Consider the following 15244-nt stretch of genomic DNA (forward strand, 5'->3'; position numbering starts at 1 on the left):
TCTCTTAAGACGGCACAGTGGTTAGCACTGCTGCCTCACAGTGCCAGGGACCTGGGTTTGATTCCTGGCTTGGGTCACTGTCTGCGCAGAGTCTGCACATTCTTCCCATGTCTGTGTGGGTTTCCTCCAGGTGCTCTCTCTCCTCTCATAGCCCAAAAGACATGCTGGTTAAGTGCATTAGCCATGCTAAATTCTCCCTCAGTGTACCCAAACAGGCACTAATGTGAAGACTAGGCGATTTTCACAGTAACTTTATTGCAATGTTAATGTAAGTCTACTTGTGACACTAATAAAGAAACTTCAAACATGTCAAAAGACTTGTGTTTTGCAAAATAATGATAGATTGTGTGTTTGGACCAATAAAGCAGCCTGATGGGATGATAGTACGTGTGCCAATCTCTTGTTACAGGTTGGCAGGAGAACGGGTTCGGTGAAACCTACCATCTTCTTGGACTGTGGAATCCATGCCAGGGAGTGGATCTCTCCAGCATTTTGCCAGTGGTTTGTGAGAGAGGTTAGCAAAACACTCGTGGGATTTATTTACAACACTTTCCGATAGCAGTCGAGAAACATGCCCATGCAATAAACTTCTGCTTCCACAGGCCACAAGAAACTATGGATCTGATTCAACTATGACCACGCTCCTTGATAAACTGTATTTCCTGGTTGTCCCTGTTATCAATGTGGATGGCTACGCCTATACCTGGACCGAGGTAAGTGTCACAACATCTGTGGATGACCCAGAGTAATTCAGAAGACAGTCATTAGGGTTAAAAGATTGAGGGAAAATGAAGTCAATGGTGGAAAACAAAAACTCAATCTGAAAGAGTTTTGCTACAGAAGCCAGGTTACATAAGAGCCTTCGAAATAGCACCAGGAACGGTCATGTGGTCCCTCAAGAGGATCATGGTCAATCATTGACATCAACTCCACTTTCCTTCCCTATCCACATATCCCTTAATTCTCTTAGTGTCCAAAAATCATTCTACCTCAGCTTTGACCTGAACAACTCAGCATCCACTGCCTTCCAGGGTAGGTAGATTCTAAAGGTTCACTCCATCCCTGGTGGAGAAATCTTTCCTCCCCTCAGTAGACTAGGAGCTGCCAGATGTCCTGTCTAAAAATGGGCCCTAAGTCTTTATTTGAGTAAATCAATGGAACTGGAGTACAGGTGGTTTTGTTTGGTTTTGTTTGGCCTACATCTTTGCTCACACAGAATGTATCAAGGCACAGCTCCCCAGCACTACAAATGTCAGTCTTCATGCCAATTTGATTCACTCCACATGATTTCAGGAAATGGCTAAAGGCACTGGATGCTGCAAAGGCTTTGGGCCCTGATAATATTCCGGCAATAGTACTGAAGACTTGTGCTCCAGAAAGAACGCCAGAAATTCAGCAGTGAGTAACTCACCTCCTGACCCGCATGTCTACCATCTACAAGGTACAGGTCAGGAGTATAATGGAATATCCTCCACTTGGCCTCCAACAACACTCAAGAAACTCAGCACCATTCGGGATAAAGCAGTCCACTTGATTCTCATCCAACCATCACCTTAAATATTCACTCCAAACACCATCGACCTCTAGTGAATAGCAACAGTGTGCAGTGTTTACAAAATGCATGGCAACAGATCACCAAGGTTCCTCTGACAGCACCTCGAACATCTACCACTTAGAAAGACAAGGGCAGCAGATGCATGTGAATGCCATCACCTTCAAGCCACTCTGATCTGGATATATGTTGCAGTTCCTTTGCTGCTGCTGGATTAAAATCCTGGAACCCCATCCCTAACAGCACAGTAGGTATACATACACCACATGGACTGCAGCAGGTTCAAGAAGGCAGCTCACCACCATCTTCTCAAGGGGCAATTACAGACGGGCAATAAATACTGGCCTAACCTGTGAAGCCCACGTCCGGTGAAAGAATTTTTTTTTTTTAAAAAAACCCTTGCAAGGGCGATACATTCACTGCGGTTAGGCAATGATCTCATCTCTAGGAATTGGGACAGTGGACCAGTTTCTCAGACTGATCACACCGGCAGGGTTCTCTGGTCCTGCTGTAGTGAATGAAGATTTGGCTGAGCGCCAAATTCCCCATCCTCATTTGCAGTAACACCAGTGGCTGGAAAATTCCAACCAGTGTGTCTTGCTTTACACAGAACAGAATCCTTAGACTTTTAGAGTCAAAGTCCCTGAACTGATTTGGTTATGTGTTGAGTCAGAGAGAATGGGAGAAGCATGGGCTAAGTTTTGTGCAGCCAGATTAAAATTGTTTCAAGAAGAATTAAGTTGGATCTGGGCATCATTGAAGATCAGGGATAGATGGAACATTATGTAAATGATCAACATAACGTCAGAGGATGCATTAGTCCAGGTAAAACTGCTTGAGAAAAGAGTAATGGCCTATGGCACTGCTGCCTTACAGCACTAGAGACCTGGGTTTGATTCCTGGCTTGGGTCACTGGTGTTTGCAATTTTTCCCCGTATCTGCTCTAGTTTTCTCCCAAAGTCCAAAGAAGTGCAGGTTAAGTGGATTGGCCATTATAAACTGTCCCTTCGTGTCAGGGGGATTAGCAGGGTAAATATGTGGGGTTATAGCAATAGGGTCTAAGTGTCAGTGCAGGCTCAATGGATCGAATGCTCCCTTTTGAACTGTAGGAATTTTTTGGATATGTCAGCCTCAGCTCAATCCACTGTCCATGCTAAAATATTACCCCAACTCTGTAAGCCCTTAACTTGTCTCTTAACGCTTGATGGGGTGCTTTATTGAATGCCTTTTTGAAATCCGGGTATACTACATTTACTGGTTCCCATTTATCTAGATTACTAGATGCTGGGCAAGACAACAGCTCAGTGACTATCACTGTTTGCTGTGCAGACATGTGGATTTGGGCCAGTGTCTGTGGGAGTTTACGCATTCTCCCCGTGCTTGCGTGGGTTTTCTCTGGGTGCTCTGGTTTCCTCCCACACCCCAAAGATGTGCTAGTAGGCTGATTGGCAGTAATAAATTGTCCCTAAATTAGTTTCCCTCAATGTGGATGGCCATAAAACAATAGATAAGGGTCATGGCTGGAGGGGGGGACTGGTGGTGTTAAAATGGCGGTGCGGGCTCGTTGGGCCGAAGGGCCTGCTTCCCTGGCTGTTTTATTCTTTGTTCTTTGTAGTACATTCTCAAAAATCTCCAATAAATGTGTAAAACAGGTCTGTATGAACCTATGAAAATATGAATTAGGAAGAGGGATACGCCATTCAATCCCTTTAAACCTGCTTCACTATTTAGTAAGATCATGGCTAATCTGATTATTTCTTCAACTCTACATTCCTGCCTATTGCTGAAACCTGTTGACTCTCTTGTTAGTCCAAAATGTATCTATCTCTACCCTACAAACATTCAATGACCATGCCTGCACTACTTTCTGGGGAAGAGTTCCAGGGACTCATAACCCTCTGAAGAGAAAGTGTCGAATTATCTCCATCTTAAATGGCTGCTGCCTTATTTTTAAACTTGTGCCCATGTTCCAGTTTCTCCCACAAGGAAGAAACATCCTTACAGCATCCACCCTGTCAAATCCCCTCGAGGTGTCGCGCGTTTCAATAAGGTCACCCCCATCCCAGGCGTCAATCGAATTTTGGGCGGCACAGTGACACAGAGGTTAGCACTGCTATCTCACAGCACCAGGGACCTGGGGGTTCAATTCTGGACTTGGGACTCTGGGAGTTTGCACAGTGCCTGCAGTGGGTTTCTCCCGGGTGCCCCACTTTCCTCCCACACTCCAAAGATGCGCAGGTTAGATGATTGGCTGTTATAAATTGCCCCATTGCGGGGTAAGTGTCTGGGGTTAAAGGGAGGGGGTATGGGCATGAGAAAGATGCTCTGTTGGAGAGTCAGTATAGACTCAATGGGCCCAATGGCCTCCTTCTGCACTGTAGGGAATCTATGATTTCTCTGAATGAACCTTTTATTATTTGGCTATGTAAGGAGTTGTTCATCTGATAGGATGATAGAAGGGATCTTACACATTTATTGCTTTGCCGTGTCTGCCCACAGGATCGATTTTGGAGGAAAACACGTTCCAGGAATCGTGGCACACATTGTATAGGCACAGACCCAAACCGAAACTTTGATGCCAAATGGTGTTGTAAGTATTTCTATTTTAACAAACAACACAACGAACATTTCTATCAAATCTCTTTGAATCACGGGAGGCAATGGCCTAGTGGTATTATCGCTGGACTATTAATCCAGAAACTCCGCCAACGTGCTGGAGCCCCCGGGTTCGAATCCCGCCTCGGCAGATGGTAGGATTTGAATTCAATACAAATTCTCTGGAGTTAAGAATCTACTGATGGCCGTGAAACCATTGTCGATTGTAGGAAAAATCCATCTGGTTCACTAACGTCCCTTCCTTTGGGGAAGGAAATCTGCTGTCCTGACCCAGTCTGGCTTACATGTGACTCCAGAGTCACAGCAATGTGGTTGACTCTCAACTGCCCTCGGGCAACAAGGTGTGGGCAAAATGTGCAGATTAGGTGGATTGGCCGTGCTAAATTGCTGGGGTAAATGCATAGGGTTATGGAGATAGGGCCTAAGTGGCATTGTGGTTGGTGCAGAATTGATGGGCCGAACGTCCACTGTAGAGATTCTATGATGGGCAATATTTGCTGGCCAGCCAGCGACACCCATGTCCCACAAATGAATTTTAAAAAAGTGCCTTGAAGGAGGAAACCAATGTGGAGGGGCCTCCTAAGCCTGTCCACCAGTCTGTGCCACCTTATCTTTCATAATAAACCTGCCTTCTCCTCACTTTAAGAAGTCTCACAACACCAGGTTAAAGTCCAACAGGTTTATTTGGTAGCAAAAACCATTAGCCTTCAGAGAGCTCGCTGCCCTTCATCAGGTGAGTGGGAGATGTGTTACAAACAGGGCATATAAAGACACAAACTCAATTTACAAAATAAAGGTTGGAATGCGAGTCTTTACAGGTAATCAAGTCTCAAAGGTACAGACAATGTGAGTGGAGAGAGCGTTAAGCACAGGTTAAAGAGATGTGTATTGTCTCCAGGCAGGACAGTTAGTGAGATTTTGCAAGTCCAGGCAAGTCGTGAGGGTTACAGATAGTGTGACATGAACCCAAGATCCCGGTTGAGACCGTCCTCATGTGTGTGGAACTTGGCTATCAGTCTCTGCTCAGCGATTCTGTGCTGTCGTGTGTCGTGAAGGCCGCCTTGGAGAATGCTTACCCGAAGGTCAGAGGCCAAATACCCTTCTAATAATAATGGATTCTCCTCACTTCCCGTTAATACTCCTGCTTATCAAATATCTCCCCATCTCTGATTGAAGATGTAGGAATTGTCCTAACATTAGCTGCCAGTTGTTTCAAACCTTAGAGTGTGGATGTACTTCCTAATTTCACTCCTGAATGGCGTTATTTAAGGCAATGGGGAAGGTGTTGAAAGATTTAGTGCCACAACCGTGGATCAAACCAGATCCAGGTTCCTGACTTTGGTTCAGTTTCTTGGCTCCCCTATTTTGATTGGAAGCTTCCCCTCTTTGGGTCCTGTGAGTGCTAATACACGGCGCTGATGCTATATTTCAGCTTAAGTTGCAGTTACAGTCAGCTTACAAATTTACCCACATTCCAATAATTTATTTCAACTAAATTGTGTTTGTTAACACCAGAGACCACTCACCTGACGAAGGAACAGCGTGTTCCGAAAGCTAGTGGTGTTTACTATCAAATAAACCTGTTGGACTTGATAGAGCAGACACAGCACGGTTTCATTAAAGGGAAGTCGTGTCTGACAAATTTACTGGAGTTCTATGAGGATGTGTCAAGGGCGGTGGATAGAGGGGAGACGGTGGATGTGGTCTTTCTGGATTTTCAGAAGGCGTTTGACAAAGTACCTCATAAGAGGTTATTGCAGAAGGTCAGGGGACTTGGAGTTGGGGGTAGGGTGTTAGCGTGGATAGAGGATTGGTTGTCAAATAGGAGGCAGAGAGTGGGGGTCAACGGGTGCTATTCGGATTGGCGGATGGTGACTAGTGGAGTGCCCCAGGGGTCGGTGCTGGGGCCTCAGCTTTTTACCATTTATATAGATGATCTGGAGGAGGGAACCGAGTGTAGGGTGTCAAAATTTGCGGATGACACCAAGATTGGGGGAACGGCAAATTGTGCGGAGGGTGTGGAGAGTCTGCAGAAGGATCTAGATAGGCTGGGTGAATGGGCCAGGAAATGGCAAATGGAATTTAATGTTGGCAAGTGTGAGGTGGTCCACTTTGGTAGGAAGAATGGTAGGAAGGACTATTCCTTACGTGGCGAAAAACTGCAGCAGGCGACGGTGCAGAGGGACCTCGGGGTCCTTGTGCATGAGTCGCAAAAACCCAGCTTGCAGGTGCAGCAGGTGGTCAGGAAGGCGAATGGGATGCTGGCCTTCATAGCGAGGGGGATTGAATATAAAAGTAGGGAGGTCTTGCTGCAGCTGTATAGGGCATTGGTGAGGCCGCAGCTGGAGTACTGTGTGCAGTTTTGGGCGCCGCACCTGCGCAAAGATATTTTGGCCTTGGAGGGAGTGCAGAGGAGGTTTACTAGGCTGATACCGGAGTTGAGGGGGTTGAGCTATGAGGAGAGGCTGAATAAACTAGGCTTGTACTCGTTAGAGTTTAGAAGAATGAGGGGAGATCTCATTGAGATGTATAAGATGATGAACGGGATGGATAGGATAGAGGTGGAGAGACTCTTCCCGCTCAAAAAAGACAGTAGGACTAGGGGGCACAGCCTCAAGATAAAGGGGGGGCGGTTTAGAACGGAGTTGAGGAGGAACTTCTTCACTCAAAGGGTGGTGAATCTCTGGAATTCTCTGCCCGTTGAAGTGGTGGAGGCTACCTCGCTAAATATTTTTAAGATGCGGGTTGATGGGTTTTTGATAAGAGAGGGGATTAAGGGTTATGGGGAGAGGGCCGGAAAGTGGAACTGAGCCACGACAGATCAGCCATGATCTTATTGAATGGCGGGGCAGGCTCGAAGGGCCAGATGGCCTACTCCTGCTCCTATTTCTTATGTTCTTATGTTTATGACTTGAACCTGGTGTTGTGAGACTCCTTACTGTGTTTACCCCAGTCCAAACGCCAGCATCTCCACATCATCAGCACCAGAGGGAGCCAGAGAGCCATGTGCTGAGCTGGACGGGAGCGGGAGATGTCGGTTTTGTGATGTTAATGCGACGAGAAAGGGAAAGATGCAAAAGCAAAATGTCCGATTCACCACGTGTGGCCTTGATAACCTCGCTGGGATGTCCCCTGCTCTAAGGTTAGAATCCCTACTGTGCATTCGACCCATCGAGCCTGCACCGACTCTCCAATGGAGCATCTTCCTCAGGCCCAATCCCCGTAGCCCCACATATTTACCGTGTTAACCCCCCTGGCAGAGTGTTTTCCTCAGAGCAGAGAAGGCCGAGGGGGGGGGAACCTGATTGAGGTGTAAAAAACTGAGGGACACTCATTAGGTAGGTGGGAAAAATCTTTTCCCCTGAGTAGAGGGGTCAATAACTGGGGGCTAGAGATTTAACGTAAGGGGCAGGAGGTTTAGAGGGGATTTGAGGCAAAACTTCTTCACCCAGAGGGCGGTGGGAATCTGGGACTCACTGCCTGAAAGGGTGGGAGGGAAGAGAACCCTCACAACATTGACTAAAATGTTTAGATGAGCTCTTGAAACACCAGAGCGTACAAGGCTACGGACCGAGTGCTGGGAAATGGGCTGGGAATGGGCAGCTGGTTGATGGCCGGCGCAGACACAATGGGCCGAAGGGCCTCTTTCTGTGCTATATGACTCTATGGGCGTGATAATCCAGCTCGTCACGCCGGTGGGAATCTTCTAGTCCCTCTGTCAGCGTTTCCCAGCTCGTGTTTCCCAGCAGAGTATTTTTTTTTATTCATTTGTGGGACATGGGCGTCGCTGGCTGGCCAACATTTATTGCCCATCCCTGGTTGCCCTTGAACTAAACGCCTCGCTTAGCTATTTCAGAGGGCTGCTGAGAGTTAACCACATTGCTACGGCTCCGATATCACATATATATTGACAGTGGCGGGACCAATGGATCCCACCACCAGCGAATGCTACGCCATCTCCTGCCACGGGGAGGCCAGAGAATCCCACCGCCTGGCTCTATGTCTCGACTGTGAAGCACCTTCGAATGTTTTGTTATGGTTAGAAACATAATTGAATTTCTTTATTAAAGATCATCACCATGATTCTTCTCTCTGACGCCGATAGCATCATTTGTCAAGACATTTAGTTAAAAAGGTTACTGTTTGTAAACAATAGGGCTGATTTAGGGGCTTTTAGATAAGCACATGAATGTGCAAGGAATAGAGGGATGAGGACCAAGGGATTAGTTTAATTTGGTGGCACATTCGGCATGTTTGTGGGCCGAAGGGCCTGTTCCTGTGCTATATGGTTCTATGCTCTATGTTCTATTGTGAAACGTGACGGCAAAGGCCTTGGAATCAGAATCAGCAGCCAAGAGTAGCTTCCAGAAGTGTTGGGTTATGGGATTGGGGCCAGCACCAACAAAGGGCTGGCGTCAGAGAACAGTCTCCGGGGCAACACTGGCAGCTGAGAATGGGCCGTGAGCAATTCCAGCCAGTGGTTAAAAACACGCTGCAGAGTGACTCAGTGACAAGCTATTCCCCTTGAAAAGCAAGATCTGGGCTCTCCGGGTTGATGCAAAAAATAAGACCATATGATATAGGAGCAGAGTTAGGCCATTCGGCCCATCGAGTCTACTCCGCCATTCAGTATGATTCTCATCCCCATTTTCCTGCCTCCGCCCTGTGACCCCTGATCCCCTTGTTAATCAGGAACTTCTCTCCCTCTGTCTCAAAGACACTCCATTGACCCGGCCTCCACAGCCTCCTGCGGCAAAGAGTTCCATAAATTCACCACTCTCTGGCTGAAGAAGTTGCTCCTTATCTCTGAGTGGGGGAGGGGTGGGGGGGGGACGGGGGGGGGCGCCATCGACAGGACCAGAAGATCCCACCAGCAGCAAGGCGAAAATCTCAGCCCTAAGGTTTAATCTGTATACTATGACAAAAAGTATTTCTGCTCACCCTGGCTATAATCTTTCCCGTCAGCAAGAATGCCAAGGATTATGTGAAAATAAAGATTCATGTTTCCACGATAACCTGGCCTCCAGAAAAATCTTGCTTAAAATATTGGCTTATCTTTCTTCTCTCTATAGATGCCGAATGACCTTGGGTGCAAAAAAAATTCCAATGCTTCCTGTTTGTCTTTGGGCTATATCAGAGTTGGAATAAATTAGAACCATCACACGTCCTGCTAACTGTCACATTGTGTCCTCTAGCAATCGGTGCCTCATCGAACCCTTGTTCTGAGACATACTGTGGTCCTCGGGTAGAATCTGAGAAAGAAGTCCAGGCTGTCGCAAACTTCATCCGTCGCCACAAAGGAAGCATCAAGGCATATCTCACCATGCACTCTTACTCTCAGATGTGCCTCTTCCCTTATTCCTACACCTATGACTTAGCGCCGAATCACGCTGAGCTGGTACGTGTCTCAGCCTTTTACATGTTCACAAACCCGTGCGATGCAAAGCAGAATTTGACACTTTGATTTATATTCTCTGAGAGACATTTGGCTTCAGTGGGAGGTGGGATGTTTGGGTTCTCAGTTTGAGAGCCCAACTCCCTTCCACAATGCAGTTTCTCTGGTTTATCAGGATGATCGGAGGAGTAAAATTGCTTCCTCCCCATAGAGAAGGAGGAGAAGCCTTCGGGTGGCCTGACAGTATTATCACTAGACTAAGCCAGTATGGTGGCACAGTGCTGCCTCACAGTGCCAGGAACCCCGGTTCAATTCCTGGCTTGGATCACTGTCTGTGCGGAGTCAGCACATTCTCCCCATGTCTGTGTGCATTTCCTCTGGGTGCTCCGGTTTCCTCCCACAGTCTAAAAAGCGTGCTGGTTAGGGGCATTGGCCATGCTCAATTCTCCCTCAGTGTAACCGTACAGTTGCCGGAGTGTGGCAACTAGGGGATTTTCACAGTAACTTCATTACAGTGTTAATGCATGCCTACATGTGACACAAATTAAACTTTAATCTTTTACTATTAATCCAGAAACTCCTGGGAATCTGGGTTCGAATGCCACCAGGATAGATGGTGGAATTTGAATTCAATAAAAAATCTGGAATTAAGAATCTACTGATGACCATGAAACCATTCTCGATTGTCGCAAAACCCATCTGGTTCACTAATTTAGTGAAGGAAATCTGCCATCCTTACCTGGTCTGGCCTATGTGTGACTCCAGAACCACAGCAATGTGGTTGATTCCAACTGACTTCCAAGGGCAACAAGGGATGAGCAATAAATGCTGGCCAGCCAGCGACACCCATGTTCCATGAATGTATACAAGAAAATGCTTCATCTGGCAACAGATGCATGTTGACTTATGTGTCAGATCCATAAGAAATAGGAGCAGGAGTAGGCATTCAGCCCATCAAGCCCACTCTGCCATTTACTAAGATCACGGCAAATCTGCTTGTGACCTTCACTTCATTTTCTTGCCTGACCACATAATCCTTGACCCACTGTATCTCGAAAAATTGATCTAGCTCAGCTTTGAACATATTCAAAGACCCTAATCTTTTAACTCTCTGTGGAAGAGAGTTCCAAAGACTAATGACCCACTTAAAGAAGAAATTCATCTTTATTGCCATCTTAAATGGAGACCCCTTTATTTTTAAACTGTTCCACGCGTTCTCGGCTGAAAGCTTCTAAGAAACCTTGGTGAGATCCTGCAGTGCATCTTGATGATGATACACATAACTGTGACACACTTTGGAGGGACTGAATGTTTGCAGAAGGGGTAGCAATCAAACAGGCAACTTTGTCCTGGATGGTTAAGAACATAAGAACTAGGAGCAGCAGTAGGCCATCTGGCCCCTCAAGCCTGTTCTGCCATTCAATAAGATCATGGCTGATCTTTTTGTGGACTCAGCTCCACTTACCCACCTGCTCACCATAACCCTTAATTCCTTTACTGTTCAAAAATTTACCTATCCTTGCCTTAAAAACATTCAATGAGGTAGCCTCAACTGCTTCACTGGACAGAGAATTCCACAGATTCACAACGCTTTGTGTGAAGAAGTTCCTCCTCAGCTCAGTCCTAAATCTGCTTCCCCTTATTTTGAAGCAATTCCCCTAGTTCTAGTTTCACCCGCCAATGGAAACAACTTCCCTGGTTCTATCTTACCTATTCCCTTCATAACCTTGCATGTTTCTATCACAACGCTTCTCATTCTTCTGAATTCCAATGAGTATAGCCCCAGTCTACTCAGTCTCTCCTCATAAGCCAACCCTCTCAACTCCAGAATCAACCTAGTGAATCTCCTCTGCCCCCCCTCCAATGCCAATATATCCTTTCTCAAATAGGAAGACTAAAACTGTACACAGTACTCCAGGTGTGGTCTCCCCAGCACCTTATACAGCTGCAACATAATCTCACTGTTTTTAAACTCCATCCCTCAAGCAATGAAGGACAAAATTCCATTTGCCTTCTTAATTACCTGCTGCACCAGCAAACCAACTCCTTGAGATTCCTAAACAAGCACATCCAGGTCCCTCCACATAACAGCATGCTGTAATTTTTTACCATTTAAATAATAGTCCATTTTGCTGTTATTCCTACCAAAATGAATGACTTCACATTTACTGATATTGTACTCCATCTGCCATACCCTCGCCCACTCATTTAGATTGTCTAGATCCTTTTGCAGACTTTCAGCGTCATCTGCACACTTTGCTCTTCCAGCTCTCATAGTGTCATCTGCGAATTTTGACACACAACACCTGGTCCCCAACTCCAAATCATCTACGTAAATCGTAAACAATTGCAGTCCCAACACTGATCTCTGAGGCACACCACTAGTCACTGATCGTTAACCAGAAAAACACCCATTTACCCCCACTCTTTGCTTTCTGATGGTTTACCAATCCTCTATCCATGCTAACACATTACCTGTAACACTCTGCACCTTTATCTTATGTCGCAGACTTTGGTATGGCAGCTTGTTAAATGCCTTCTGGAAATCCAGATACACCACATCCACAGGTTCCTCATTATCCACTGCATTTATGATGTTCTCAAAGAATTCCATCAAATTAGTCAAACATGACCTGCCCTTCATGCTTCATCTTACCAACGGGACAGTTTATATCCAGATGATTCACTATTTCTTCCTTGATGATAGATTCAAGCATTTTCCCAACTGCAGAAGTTAAGCTAACCAGACTATAGTTACCTGCCTTTTGTTTACCTCCTTTTTTAAACAGTGGCGTCACAAGCTTCTTGAGTATGGTTGAAGCTGCACCCATCCAGGGAAGTGGACGGTATTCTACTTCATTGACTGTTGGCTGGGCTCATTGCCGTATCTTTGAGTCAAATCAGTTATGGGTTGGTGCCATATTCCGGGATTTAAACATGGAATCCAGACTGAGATTTCAATGAGATGCTGCACTCTCAAGGTTGCCATCTTCTGGATCAGTCATTAATGTAGACGCCTACTTATCTGTTCAGTTACCATGTGGAGATGCTGGCATTGGACTGGAGTGGGTACAGTAAGCAGCCTCACAACACCAAGTTAAAGTCCCAACAGGTTTATTTGGTAGCATGAGCTCTTGAAGTGCTTTTCTTTCATCAGGTGTGCTCGCCTGATGAAGGAGCAGTGCACCGAAAGCTTCTGATTCCAAATAAACCTGTTGAACTTTAACCTGGTGTTGTGGGACTTCCTACTCTGTTCAATTAGATATAAGCAATCCCACTCATGATGGACTGGCCATCCAAGTTAGTACACAATGCTGCAATGTCCCACATTTATAAGTAAGAAGACCTCAACCCTGGTTGGCTCAGTGATGGTTTTTTTAATATATTCATTTGGAACTATATTTTGTTAAACTCTTAATGAAACAGACTTGGAATCTTTGTGTAGTATTTGATTATTTTTGAAATGATGAATAACCCACATTCTCTCTTGCAGAATAACCTTGCTAAGGGAGCAATTCGCCGCCTGGCCAGTCTCTACGGAACACAATATACTTATGGTCCTGGAGCTGCCACCATCTGTGAGTCTTTGGTTTCGTTCCACGTTTAGTTATCATTGTAAACAAACAAATAATTTATTAATAACGCTAATATGAAATGAATGGCTGCTGAGATTCCAAAGTCTGGAAATTCCACCTCAAAGCCTTTCTCCTCCCTTACAATCCTACACCACATCAACACACTTCTGTTCACCCCTCCTGATGCATCTTTCTTACCTTCAGTTAAACAAAGAGAACAAACACCAGAGAAAATTACAGCACAGGAACAGGCCCTTTGGTCCTCCAAGCCTGCCCCAACCATGCTGCCCAACTTAACTAAAACCCCCATCCTTCCCTGGACCATATCCCTCTATTCCCATCCGATTTATGTATTTGTCAAGATGCCCCTTAAAAGTCACTACTGTGTCCGCTTCCACTACCTCCCCCAGGAACGAGTTCCAGGAACCCACCGCCCTCTGTGTAAAAAATCTGCCTCATACATCTCCTTTAAACCTTGCCCCTCGCACCTTAAACCTGTGCCCCATAGTAATTGACTCTTCCACTCTGGAAAAAATCTTCTGACTATCCACTCTGTCCATGCCTCTCAAAATCTTGTCAACTTCTATCAGGTCACTCCTCAATCTCTGTCGTTACAGTGAAAACAAACCAAGTTTCTCCAACCTCTCCTCATAGCTAATGCCCTCCATATCAGCCGACATCCTGGGAAATCTTTTCTGTACTCTTTTCAAAGCCTCCACATCCTTCTGGTAGTGTGGTGACCAGAACTGAACACTATATTCCAAATGTGGCTTAACTAAGGTCCTATAAAGCATCAACATGACTTGCCAATTTTTAAACTCAGTGCTCCGGCTGATGAAGGCAAGCATGCTATATGCGTTCTTGACTACCTTCTCCACCTGCATTGCCATTTCCAGTGACCTATGTACCTGTACACTCAGGTCCCTTTGCTCTTCAATACTCTTAAGGGTTCTACCATTTACTGTATACTTCCTATCTGTATTAGACCTTCCAAAATGCATTACCTCACATTTGTCCGGATTAAACTCCATCTGCCATCTCTCTGTCCAAGTATCCAAATGATCTATATCCTGCTGTGTCCTCTGACGGTCCTCATTGCCATCCGCAAATCCACCAAACTTTGTGTCATCCACAAACTTACTAAGTTACATTTTCCTCCAAATCATTTATATATATTACAAACAGCAAAGGCTCCTGCACTGATCCCTGAGGAATACCACTTGTCACAGCCCTCCATTCAGAAACGCACCCTTCCACTGCTATCCTCTTGTGTGCCTGCAAAGCACCAGGATTTTCCAACTGTGTTTGCCCTGAAGCTGGAAATTCCCGCCCGAGGTCAACGGACTTTTCCATGATCCGCCCCATCGGAATGTGGAAATTCACCGCCTGGAGTCAGTTATTTATTTTAAATGTGCCACATTCAAACAAGTTGTTGTTACCTGGTGATGGGAAGCAGTGGCTTGGTGATATTGTCACTGGAGCAGTAATCCAGGTACCCAGGGTAACGCTCATACGTTCCTTTGAGGATTTGATGGAAGGTGCAAAATTGCCCAGTTGAAATCTCGGTGTTAATGTTGGCGTGCTGTCTTTGCACAGATCCAGCTGCTGGAGGTTCGGACGATTGGGCCTACGATCTGGGAATTAAGTATTCCTTCACCTTTGAACTGCGTGACACTGGCAGATATGGCTTCCTGTTGCCTGAATCTCAAATTAAACCGACGTGTGAAGAAACCATGCTGGCCATTAAATACGTGGCCGACTATGTCGTCAACAACTTGTATTGAAATAAATATGTATAAAGCATGTTAAAATAAAGACATTTGACAGTTCATAGTCCAGTATTCTCAACGCGGGAAGGTCAGTGAGGGATAACATTCATCTGTTCAGTTACCTGTTTAGGACTACAATGGCATTCGCACCATAGCCGCACTAAATGTTAATGCTTTTAAGAATATTCAGCATTATATTTGCATTCTATCATAGAATCATAGAAAAACTACAGCACAAACAGGCCCTTCGGCCCACACGTTGCGCCGATCTTATCTCTACCTACTAGGCTTACCTATAACCCTCAATCCTATTGAGTCCCATGTACTTATCCAGAAG

At 45.7% G+C, this 15244-nt stretch overlaps 1 protein-coding gene across 1 annotated transcript; it reads left to right on the plus strand.

Annotated features, from left to right (window-relative positions):
• The first annotated feature begins 617 nt into the window (after nt 1-617).
• LOC145341526 (carboxypeptidase B-like) lies at nt 618-14922 on the plus strand. Its single transcript, XM_080186505.1, has 5 exons — nt 618-713; nt 4052-4142; nt 9364-9566; nt 13057-13141; nt 14735-14922. Exons 1-5 carry the CDS (start codon nt 633-635, stop codon nt 14920-14922), a joined length of 648 nt encoding a protein of 215 aa, XP_080042631.1. The 5' UTR covers nt 618-632.
• The last annotated feature ends 322 nt before the right edge of the window (nt 14923-15244 follow it).

This window comes from Carcharhinus amblyrhynchos, chromosome 3 (assembly GCF_965287045.1).
Source record: "Carcharhinus amblyrhynchos chromosome 3, sCarAmb.v2.hapA, whole genome shotgun sequence".
In the NCBI taxonomy this organism is placed as follows: Eukaryota; Metazoa; Chordata; class Chondrichthyes; order Carcharhiniformes; family Carcharhinidae; genus Carcharhinus; species Carcharhinus amblyrhynchos.